The sequence below is a fragment of the Anomaloglossus baeobatrachus genome, chromosome 2 (genome assembly GCF_048569485.1).
Source record: "Anomaloglossus baeobatrachus isolate aAnoBae1 chromosome 2, aAnoBae1.hap1, whole genome shotgun sequence".
In the NCBI taxonomy this organism is placed as follows: Eukaryota; Metazoa; Chordata; class Amphibia; order Anura; family Aromobatidae; genus Anomaloglossus; species Anomaloglossus baeobatrachus.
Genome location: NC_134354.1, coordinates 470,756,143 through 470,768,650, shown reverse-complemented (window position 1 = coordinate 470,768,650; position 12,508 = coordinate 470,756,143). Strand labels below are relative to the sequence as shown.

The following is a 12,508-nucleotide window of genomic DNA, read 5'->3' as shown; positions in this document are numbered from 1 at the left end:
CGCCGGCGGTATTGGCGATTCGTCAAAGTATGGTGACACACCTGGTGGTCGTCGTCGGAAGTCCACAGCCATCCCGTCCAGCTACCCCATCATCTCCGCCGGGAACCGAGGGGCCAAAGCCGGAGCCAGAAGAATCGGAGACACCGGTTAACTATGAACCGTTCCGAAGGCTGCGCCGCTTGCCAGGTCAGTCACTCTCCGATTATGTGAAGGCCCAGCGGGCCGAATGGCTACGAGCTTATCACCCCGTGTGAATCTCAGTGACCGGAGGTGGGGGACATATCTGTGCTAAGAACCGGTAGTGTTGAAGAACTGGTGAAGTTTTATAGGTTGTAACCATGTTTAAGTTGCCGAGCCCGGAAGGAGTCTGATGCCGAACTGTGCGAGGACTCCCTCTGCGATGTTAAGGAAAACTTTATTGTTCGTGCTGCTGCCTGTAAAGACCGGGAGTGCTGTGAGAAACTCCGGGAAGAAGACCAGCAAAGACCGGGAGCGCCTGTTACAACCTCCGGGCAAATCTACTGCAAAGACCAGGAGCTCCCTTGGAGGGACTCCGGGCGCCGGACTTGTGCGCTCATTGATTGAGTTTTTATATGAAAGTTTTAAGGTTTTGAAAAATTTGTCTTGCTGCTAAGATCGTGTTTTGCAGGTGCGAGCCTTGCCGGGAGGCTAAGGCAAAAAGAGGGGAGGAATGTAGGGGGTGGACGGACCCCTTACAAAGAGGCACAGTTTCCCCCCCTGAAGATACCCCCGCTGGGGTAGACAAAGCCGTTAATATTAATGTTTGTGTTTTACTGTATTTCTACTGTATAGATGGGTTTCCCCTAGTGGCTGGGTGGGACGGCTGTCCCCATAGAAACAGGGCAGGAGACAGGAGGAGCCGGCAGCAGAAGGGGGAGGGAGAGAGAGTGTGGTAGAGAAAAAGTTTGAGGTTGAGGAGTCGAGTCCGGGACAAGAGAGAAGGAGCAGCGGGGGCAGAGTGTGGGAGCTAGGTGAACAGCTAACGAAGGAAAGGGAAAGAGAAAGTGTTCTCTATGGTGAAACAGAGTTGGGTGGGTCAAGTCTGCGGTAGCCGGAGTGGGAGACCAGGTGAAGTAGAGTAGCCGGGCACATCCCCACGAGAGGAGACGACAAGAAAAGGTTCCCCCCCCAGCAGAAGTTGTGAAACGACGCTATCAGATTGTTGCCTCTGTTGTGAAGATGCGTGCAATAAACATGCCTTCTGAATCAACTGATCTCCGTCTGCAAAGTCTTTCTACGTCTGACAGCGTTCTCTGTACCACCACACTCTGCCCCACCAAGCAATCTCCTGTCCCAATAGTGACGGCGGAGCCGGGGGTTAGCCTGATAGAAAAAGGGGCCACGACTACAACCCCCGAGGCACCCCCGGCACCCCGTTACACTTTCCCATGTGATTGTGTTGTGTTGTGAGTTGTTTGTCACCTTTTGGACACCTTTGAGGGTGTTTTCTAGGTGTTTTTTTGTGTTTGTGATTGCCTCCCATTGTTTCCTATGCGGTTCGAGTGGTTCGCCGAACCGGTTCACCGAACCGAACTCGAACGAGACCCCAGTTCGGCGAACCGAACTCGAGCCGAACCACGACCGGTTCGATCATCTCTAGTTGTGAGCAAATCTTGATTATGTCCACCTTATTCACTTGGAACTTGATCTCGCACCTGCCCCGAACATATCCCATAGTACTCTGCTTTGTCCATCCTGATGACATATTCTTCAGCTTGATGGAAAACCCTGCTTTCCTTAATGCATCAAATATCACCTGGAATTTGCCCAGATGGCTTCCCCAGTCCTGGCTGAATATTACAATATAATTCAGGTAGGCTGCTGTGTACTTCTTGTAGGGAGCTAGGATTCGGTTCTTGGCTCTCTGAAAGGTGGCCCGAGCTCCGTGCAACCCGATGGCATCCTGACATACTGGAAACAACTATCTACCATTGACAAGGTGTCTTCTCTTTAATAGTCCTGCCTCTAGCTACCATGTAGCATAATCCATGACCACTAGGATCTACTGATGCCCTCTGGTGGACTTAACAAGGGGTACCACTAAATCCATCGCTGTGCGATCAAATGGGACCTCAATGATGACGGAAGTGAAAGACCGGGACTGTTCACTGACAGATGAGACAGGACCTGCAATAATTAAAAATCTCTCGGTGACAGACGGGCCAGAAGAACCTCTGGAGGAACCACTCATGTGTTTTGTCTACCTACAGATGACCAAGCAAAATAGCAATTACCTTCAAAACCCCCTTAATAAGAGAGCAAACAAATAGCAACGGGGGGCAAAAAGCCAGAGAAACAAACTCTTAAAACATGAACATCAGGCACAGAAATGCAGTAAGTATGAAAGCAAGTCACACAAAAGATCTGCATTCAACAAAACACAGCATGCACAATTGTCACCTCAAAATTGCTGCAACAATGAAAAAAAGGAAACAGTCTTACCGTGCTTCCAGAGGCATGTAAACAAAACACAGGAAAGAGCTCAATCATAGGTGACCCATCACAGGGCCTGCATAAATACCATTTGTTGGCTCAGAAGAGAAACCATAGTGTATGACCTCCCGACGCGTTTCATACATTCATCTTCAGGGGAGTCCTCATAGGATGATCAATATATCAGTAAACACATCAAGACTGATACTCAAGCAAATGCCCCAAGGACGGACAGATTAATCCAGCATGGATGAACGCCAAGCTGTGTGTGCCGCACCGGCTAATTGAAAACTGCGCTTATTTATAGCTATAAATAAGCGCGGTTTTCAATTAGCCGGCGTGGCACACACAGCTTGGCGTTCATCCATGCTGGATTAATCTGTCCGTCCTTGGGGCATTTGCTTGAGTATCAGTCTTGATGTGTTTACTGATATATTGATCATCCTATGAGGACTCCCCTGAAGATGAATGTATGAAACGCGTCGGGAGGTCATACACTATGGTTTCTCTTCTGAGCCAACAAATGGTATTTATGCAGGCCCTGTGATGGGTCACCTATGATTGAGCTCTTTCCTGTGTTTTGTTTACATGCCTCTGGAAGCACGGTAAGACTGTTTCCTTTTTTTCATTGTTGCAGCAATTTTGAGGTGACAATTGTGCATGCTGTGTTTTGTTGAATGCAGATCTTTTGTGTGACTTGCTTTCACACTTACTGCATTTCTGTGCCTGATGTTCATTTTTGGGCTATATTCCATAGGGCCCAATTGCACATCTTTTATTCTTTTATAGTGGCAGTCCACTTTTTAATGAATATCTAATAAAAGCTATGTTTTAAGAGTTTGTTTCTCTGGCTTTTTACCCCCCGTTGCTATTTGTTTACCTACAGATGACCACTTAAGACAGGAGTATGTGCCCTCTCTAACATCCTTCATCTATAGTGCCCTGCTACCTACAACTGCTCTACTACTTCATCTCTCTGCTTGTTGATGCAATATAATAATACCTGGTGTCAGCCCCTGGCTCTTGAGCAACCACATTTAAAAGTTACATTTTCAAATGCCTCTTTAAGCATTAGGTCTATGAGTTGGGCGGTTCCAAAGTTCTCCCAGATCACCAACAGCTCAGGATTGTTGGCCTCAGGTTTGTTAGCCTCCTCCTCATCACCAACTAGCACACAAAAGCTAAAACTGATAGACTTGGGCTGCGACAGGGTTTCTTTAAATGCGCCCTGGCTCTTATCCAAGTAAGCTGGTAATTTATTTTTCCCCCACAAATCCAAAAACAAGGCAAAGTCCCACACTATTATTACAAGCTGTTATAAGTTCTTGATTATGCCAACCTAATGGGACTGGTGCCACAACTTGTTTCTGTGATCACCTGGGCCACAGAGTAGTCCTTAGCATCCTAATGGATACAGCAGATGCCCACCATCTTATCAGGAAGCAGCTAGTAAGAAAGTGTGGCACTTACTAGATCATCAAATTCCCCTAATTCAACAGACCAGTCATTGGTACTCCAGCCACTGACATGGGACATGCCTGCTGCCCCCCCACAAGGCTGAGAGTCAACACTACAGGCAGGATATGCCTAAAGGTGGTGTCACACACAGCAACGACGACAACGACGTCGCTGCTACGTCACCATTTTCTGTGACGTTGCAGCGACGTCCCGTCGCTGTCGCTGTGTGTGACATCCAGCAACGACCTGGCCCCTGCTGTGAGGTCGCCGGTCGTTGCTGAATGTCCAGCTTCATTTTTTGGTCGTCACTCTCCCGCTGTGAAGCACACATCGCTGTGTGTGACAGCAAGAGAGCGACGAAATGAAGCGAGCAGGGAGCAGGAGCCGGCGTCTGGCAGCTGCGGTAAGCTGTAACCACTGTAAACATCGGGTAACCAAGGGAAGACCTTTCCCTGGTTACCCGATATTTACCTTCGTTACCAGCGTCCGCCGCTCTCGCTGCCAGTGCCGGCTCCTGCTCTCTGCACATGTAGCTGCAGTACGCATCGGGTAATTAACCCTATGTGTACTGTAGCTAGGAGAGCAAGGAGCCAGCGCTAAGCAGTGTGCGAGGCTCCTTGCTCTCTGCACTGTGACATGTAGCTGCAGTACACATCGGGTTAATTAACCCAATGTGTACTGTAGCTAGGAGAGCAAGGAGCCAGCGCTAAGCAGTGTGCGCGGCTCCCTGCTCTCTGCACATGTGGCAACGTTATGATCGCTGCTGCGTCGCTGTGTTTGACAGCTAAGCAGCGATCATAACAGCGACTTACAAGGTCGCTGTTACGTCACAGAAAATGGTGACGCAACAGCGATGTCGTTGTCGCTGTCGCTATGTGTGAATCCAGCTTTAGTCGCAGTCTATCAGCTCAGTGGTCATGGAACAATGGGCGGCAATGTCACCTGAGCCGTGACCCCTCCAACAAGTTACGTCATCAGCTGGGGCCTTCAGGAATAACACAGATTCCTCTTGGGCCCTTGGATGCCCCCAGATGTGGCTCTAACCACCTCTGTGATACATATCTCCCATCCATGACGTGTCCGGCAGGCATCTTACATGCCCCTTAGAATAACATTGGTCCAAGTGCGATCTCATGTTTTGTCGGACCACACTCAGACCATGTGAACAAGCCTTAAAAGGAACCTGTCAGGTGCAATATACACCCAAACCCAAAAGCAGTTCTGGGTGCATATTAGTAATCCCAGCCTAACCATCCCTGTATACACTAGCATAGATAAAGAGATCTTTAGAAAAAGTATTTCTAAAGATCTTTTATCTTATGCTAATGAGCACTTGGACTAGTCTCAAGGGTGTTTCTCCCCTTAGCTAGTCGGCCCACATAGCATGCTTGCACGCCCCTGTGGGCGTTCTAACATGCTAATGAGTATGTAGCAACGCCGCACATACCTCACTGTACATGGTGACTGGTGGAGGATGGATGATCTGGAGTCCTCAGCACTCCCGGTCATGTGTACTGTACCTCACTGGAGCCGGGAAGCTTACACCTGGCATCAGTTTAGTGTGCATGATCGGAAGCCTCGGATCGTGCTCACTGCGCATCCATCATCCGCCGGCCACCATGAGCAGTGAAGTATGTGCGGCGTCGCTATGTATTCATTAGCATGTTAGTACGTCCATAGAGGCGTGCCAGCATGCTATGTGAGCCGACTAGCTAAAGGAACAAATGCCCTTGGGACTAGTCCCCGTGCTCATTAGCATAAGATACAAGATCTTTAGAAATACTTTTTTTTAAAGATCCCTTTATCTATGCTAGTGTATACAGGGACGGTTCGGTAGGGATTACTAATATGCACCCAGAACTGCTCGTGATTCTGGGTGCATATTGCACCTGACAGGTTCACTTTAAGATGAATAGGGATAAAAGGGTAAGTCTTTTAGTGCCTTTATCTATGGCAAAATTGAATCCTCTGCTAGTACCAATAGACCCCAGAGGAGTGAATGTAAAAACATCTATGGAGGATGCTTTGTTTTGTGACCACACAGACAGAATTGTACTTCTAGAGCTAATCACTCTTTATCTCAGCCGCTCAATTAGAAATTTGTTTCATCTGGGGATAAGCTAACCGGCATGGTGAGCAACATTATTCCAGTGTCAGGGGAGGGGCATCTAATTACTGAACAGTTTTTACATATTTGTTACTGAAAATCTATTCCATTATTCTTAGAGAAGGTAGAAAACATTGACAATGTGGAGATTGTGATGTATCAGATTTCTAGTCTAAGTACATTGTACAGGAGTTTTATTCTTGAAATTAGTGATGGTCTGAAGTCTCACTAATTAGTGGTAGTCTGAAATTACATTGATTTCAGGTCTGGAATTACACATTTTTACATATAAGAAATAGTTTTGCACTTTGGAGAATATTTATACCAGAAGATTACCACATAAGCAATAAATTTAAAGGAAACCAGTCATGTAAATAAAAACCTATTCATCAGCAAGTATAGGGTTACATTATAGGTTAATAGTGTTTTGAAGCCGCCCAGCGCATTGAGAGCCCCACTGCCAGCAGGAAATTAACTTTATTCCTCCCGGCAGCCTCAAGCTTTCAGTCAGAGAGGATTGGCTGGAACAGCTTCAGTCACCGCTCAGTATATAGTGAGCAGTGGCTATAACCTTGCCCTTGGCAATGACTGACAGCCAGCTCAGCAGTGCATCAGAACAAAGCCGGTTGTCTGTCAGTGCTGGCAGGTGGTTACAGCCGCTGTTCACTATGCTTTGAATGGTGACTGAGGAAGCCTCTATGACTCAAAGCCCAATGCTGTCAGGAGGAACAAAGTTAATTTGTTCTCAGCAGTGGGGCTCTATGTGCGGTGCCCAGCACGGTATCAGAACACTATGATCCTGGAAATTGACCCTATATCTGCAGGTTAATAGTCTTTTTGACATGATAGGTTCCCTTTAGTTGTACGATTTCCAAGGGTTTATATTAGAGCTGCTACACAGATAAATATGTTGTGCGGCTCTTAAAGGGAACCTGTCACCAGTTTTGGGGCCTATAAGCTGCAGCCACCACCAGTGGGCTCTTTATACAGCATTCTAATATGCTGTATATAAGAGTCCAGGCCACTGTTAGAACGTAAAAAAATCACTATAATACTTACCTAACGATCACTGCAGTGGAGTTGGGCCTTATGGGCGTCTTCGTTCTCCGGTGCCGGCGCCTCCTCTTTCAGCCATCTTCATCCTCCTTCTGAAGCCTGTGTGCATGACGCGTCCTATGTCATACAGACTCGCCGGTCTCGCGCAGGCACACTACAATACTTTGTTTTGCCCTGCGCAGGGCCTCAATGCCGGTGAGTGTGGATAACATAGGACGTGTCATGCACCCCGGCTTCAGAAGAAGGATAACAAAAATGGCCGAAAGAGGAGGCGTCGGCACTGGAGAACGGAGACGCCCATTCAACCCATCTGCTCTGTACAGCCCGATTAGGTAAGTATTATAAGGTGTTTTTTATGTTCTACACAGCGGCCTGGGCTCTTATATACAGCATGTTAGAATGCTGTATATAAGAGCCGCGTGGTGGTGGCTGCAGCTTATAGGGCAAAAAACTGGTGACAGGTTCCCTTTAAGTTAGTTTTAGAAATTACTTCTTGGGTGTTGCTAATGATCAATATGTCATTTGTGGCTATGCATTCCTGATTTTAAGATGTTAGTTACATAGTTGAGTCAATTCCTAGGACATTTTTATTACATGATTTTTGCTATTTTTCCAATAGTTTCATTCACAGTATTGGATTTTCCAAGTAAGCTTGTCCGGGACACACATCAGACGCTATTGCTGTCAAGTAAAGTGTTTAATTTATGAACTTGAACCTTTTGACGTTTTTGACAAGAATAAGCATTTCTTTATTCATCTATTTAATATAGGTGGTACTTAAACATGAGCCTCTTGTGGAGATCAAGTATAAGGGATTATTTGCAGGCATTTACCATGAAAAAGAAATGTGGGAAGTTCATATTCATAACCTGGAATCTATAAAACTGCAGTTAAATTCTGCTGAAGCCAGAGAAATGGTCAGCCACCTGGAGCAGGCGAAAAGTATGTATGGAAAATCCATCGCATCAGTGACTCAAGATGTGAAGAAAGTAAGTACAAGCATTGTGGAGCGTATCCCGAAAAAAAGAAAAATTATCTTCAGATTTTCTAACAATTCTCATAAATAGAATTTGTACCTTCTATAAACTAGTACTGTATAGTATGAAGTATATATATACATACCGTATTTTTCAGACCATAAGACGCACTTTTTTCCCCCCAAATGTTGGGGGAAAGTGGGGGGTGCGTCTTATGGTCTGAATATAGGGCTGCGGGGGATGAGGGTGCTGCAGTGGAGCGGGTCATCAGGGGCACGAGCAGGCTGTAGCAGCCTGCCGTGACCACGTGGGCCCGCTCATTACATATGCACGCCCATCCTCCCGCCCATCTCTCAGCGGTGAAGCCGGCGCTGACAGGTGGGCGGGGTGATGGGTGGGGGGGGTGCGCGCATAATTAACAGCCGGCCCGCATGATCACCCCTGGCAACTACAGCCTGGAGTGATCATGTGCGGCTGTATTCACTGACCCCCGTGCATCATCATCAGCGCGGGGTGCAGTGAATCAGTGTACTCACCCATCACCGTGTGTGGAGCCGACCCCTGCAGCATCGCGATGTCTTCCTGTCTATGCTGGTCAGCTGATCTGTATTCAGAGTGGTGAGCACATCGATGACGTCATCTCTGTGCGCGCCGTTAGTGTCCACACAGATCAGCTGACGGGCACAGACAGGAAGACATCGCGATGCTGCAGACAACGGTGATGGCTCCACATACGGTGACGGCTCCACTCAGCGGGGCTGCAGCTGAGACAGAGCGGAAGATGATCGGTGCAGGGAGTGACGAAAGGTGAGTATAAGTGTTTATTTTTTTTTCTGTGCCATAGGATACAGGCTATATACCAGGATTGGGGTATTTTATGAGCAGGATGGGGGTATATTATGAGCAGGATGGGGGTATATGAGCAGGATTGGGGTATATGAGCAGAATGGATGGGGGTATATTATGAGCAGGATGGGGGTATATGAGCAGGATTGGGGTATATGAGCAGAATGGATGGGGGTATATGAGCAGGATGGGAATATATGAGCAGGATGGATAGGGGTATATGAGCAGGATGGGGGGTATACAGCAGGATGGGGGTATATGAGCAAGATGCTGGTATATGAGCAGGATGGATGGGGGTATATGAGCAGGATGGGGGTATATGAGCAGGATGGAAGGGGGTATATGAGCAGGATGGGGGTATATGAGCAGGTTGCTGGTATATGAGCAGGATGGATGGGGGTATATGAGCAGGATGGGGGTATATGAGCAGGATGATGGGGGTATATGAGCAGAATGATGGGGGTATATGAGCAGGATCCTGGTATATGAGCAGGATGGATGGGGGTATATGAGCAGGATGGATGGGGGTATATGAGCAGGATGGGGGTATATGAGCAGGATCATATACAAGGCAGGAGGATTGTTACCAGAATGAGATACCTTAGTAGAGAATTTGGGGACATTACCCCCATAATAGTGTCAGCAGCAGATCCTCGCCCCATAAGTGTGTCATGACCACATTTTTTAGATAAAATTTTATTTTCCTATTTTCCTCCTCTAAAACCAGGGTGCATCTTATGGTCAGGTGCGTCTTATAGTCCGAAAAATACGGTATATAGTATATAATATGAAGGTTCTGCTGCGGTCCAGGTGTCTATCAGTTCTGTCTGTTGGTGAAGATGATGGGATCTAAAAAATGGAAAGCAAAATCATAATTGAAGGAACAGTAAACATATGAATGAATTATAAAACCAGTCTGTTCTCAGTCAGTTCATTTACTGTTATTATTTAAATGATATTGTTAAATTGTATTTAAATCTCCATGCTAAGTTTCACAACAAAGACATTTTAGATCTTTTTCACATTTAAAGGGAATAAATAGTGTCCCTGAAAGCTATATAATTATTTTAGCTTCATAAAATCCACAGAAATGACATACAGTGTATGTAACCACTGATGTGTTATGCGTTTAGTTATAGCGTTAAGCATGTCTAAGGGCCTGAAATGCATCTGCAAATTCATGCACTGTGTGTCATTGCTGTAAATTAAAGATACAGATACAGCTTTCAAGGGATGTATGCAGAAGCTTTCTTCTACCTTTCAGGGAAGGTGTCATCAAAAAATAATAAAAAAAATCAATAATTGAAAAAATGTAAAGTATTAATATTAATGTTTTGTTTAAATATTATTATTTGCTTTTAATTGAGCAAAATATACTATTTTTTTTCCACTCTTAAACACTAGGGGGAGCAGCTGCTGAAATCCTACTGTACAATTAGCTCACATCACTGCAGTTAAAGTGAGCAGAATCTGCTCATGTGTGTGATGTCACCTCCCGTCCCGTTCTGGATGTTTCCAAAAGGATAAGGGAAGATGAAGTTTAGGATCACATTGCGGAGCCATTTTGTTGGGGCCTGCAAAGTGATCCTGATATGTCTAAAGTGTCAGCAAGGATGGCTGCCATAGTGCTCCACTGTATACTGTGCCCCACTGTATACTATGCCCCATTTACTCTGCCCCCATATTCATGTTCCCTCATATACTGTACCCCAATATTCCTGAGACCCCATATACTGTACCCCGATATTTCTGTGCCCCATATACTGTGCCCCACTGTATTCTATGCCCCATATACTCTGCCCCCATATACTTTGCTCTAAGCGTTGATAAGAGGAACTGCAGAGACACCAGACTAGCAAGAGTAGCTGCCGGATGGGATCGGAGTTCCGAGGTGACATCCGGCAAGGAAGGGTGATCTGCTGCTTTTTGAGCCTGACACTGCACTAAAGATGTCACACCGCAATCACTGCTCCCAGCCGCATGCACTCCACTTAGACCTGCGCCCCCGGCAGCCTGTCCTGTCAGCCTGGTGTCTGTTCCTCCTGTCAGCAATCACAGCACAAAGCATTGAGGAGCTGCTAGGAGCAGAGGCTCGATGCTTTAATTGGAGGGTATTTACATCCTAATTGAAGAAAGAGTTTAGGGATTACAGTTCTTTAATGTAAAGCTGCCTCTTTTTCACAGAATCAAAGTTAATTGGACAATTATTGCAAAATCTCATTAATGGTCTACAAGAACTGTTCCTCATTAATCCATCATCAATTAAGCAGTTGAAAGGTCTGGAGTTAATTCCAGGTGTGGCATTTGCATTTGCAAACTGTTGGTCTCAATGGAGGAGAAACAGACCATCATTAGGTTGAAAAAAAACAACTAATCTATTAAAGAGATAGCAGAAATTGTAGGAGAGGCCAAATCAACAGTTTTGTACATTCTGCAAAAAAATAGAGTGCACTGGTCAGCTTGGGAAATCAAAAAGGCCTGGACATCCACAGAAGACAGCAGCGGTGAATGATTGCAGAATACTTTCCATGGTGAAGAAAAACATCTTCAAAACATTCACCCAAGTGAAGAACTCTCCAGGAAGTATGTGTTTCAGTATCTAAATCTACCATAAAGAGAGGACTTCATGAAAGTAATCTGAAGCCTTAATAACCAATAAGAGTTTGTACACTTAAGTATTTGCACATTTTTTTTAAGCAAAAACCCGAGTGCTGGGTAGAAAAAGGCTGCACTTTTTTTATGCTTTTTGTATGTGTTTTTGACTCAGTTTTTGCATGCATTTTTTCACACTCAATTTATGGGTAAAAAAAAAGCTACAAAATGCTAAAAGAATTGACAAGCTGCAGATTTTTTTTTTAAAAAAAAATCTCTGATGATGCAAATCTATAAGGAAAAAATAAGTAGCATGTGCATAAGATTAGCTGGTAGTATAATGAGTTACATTTTTTACTCAGGAAAAAAAGCACGATAAAAGTTCCAGTGGTGTACGTTATACCGACACTGGATTGCAATGTACACATGATGGCTTTCATACCCTCACTCCTCTTGGTATCTTAATTTTGTTATTTTGTATTGTCTCATATTGTCTGTACATGTCCCCTCTGAATTGTAAAGCGCTGCGGAATATGTTGGCGCTATAGAAATAAAATTTATTATTATTATTATTATACCTGTTCAATATTTCTTTTCCTGCTTAGGCACATTGTGAGGCAACAGAAAACTTGACATTTTTGAAAACATTGACTCATTGCTATGATCAGCTGAAGTCTGCTAAAACTACTATGGAGAAAAAGAAATGCTTCTTCCTAATTTTACATCATTTATATTTGGTTTGGATACATTCAAGGTAAAATATTTTTTTTTCAGCAAGTTTTAATAAATCAGCAGGTTTTTTCCCTGCATTTTTACTGTCTGTATGTTAAATATGGTAATATCAAACTATCTGCAGAGCTTTGCTGCCCATTAACCTTCTATTGTAGTAGCTGCACAAGTGACAGCGCTTCCCGACACAAAGTAAACGTTTGTTTATAGCATCAGGTGTTGGTTTGACAATTGCTACTTTCTGCAATTGTTATTTTATAATATTAAAAATATAGTATATTCCTACTTG

The 12,508-nt window shown here is 44.9% G+C and overlaps 1 protein-coding gene across 1 annotated transcript in view; it reads left to right on the top strand.

Annotated features, from left to right (window-relative positions):
* LOC142291659 (uncharacterized) overlaps window positions 1-12,508 on the top strand; it is a 1,021,181-nt gene that overhangs the window by 11,910 nt on the left and 996,763 nt on the right. The window contains exons 5-6 of the mRNA XM_075336344.1: window positions 7,846-8,064; window positions 12,096-12,244. Coding sequence (XP_075192459.1) covers window positions 7,846-8,064; window positions 12,096-12,244 — 368 coding nt within the window. The remainder of the gene's footprint in view (window positions 1-7,845; window positions 8,065-12,095; window positions 12,245-12,508) is intronic.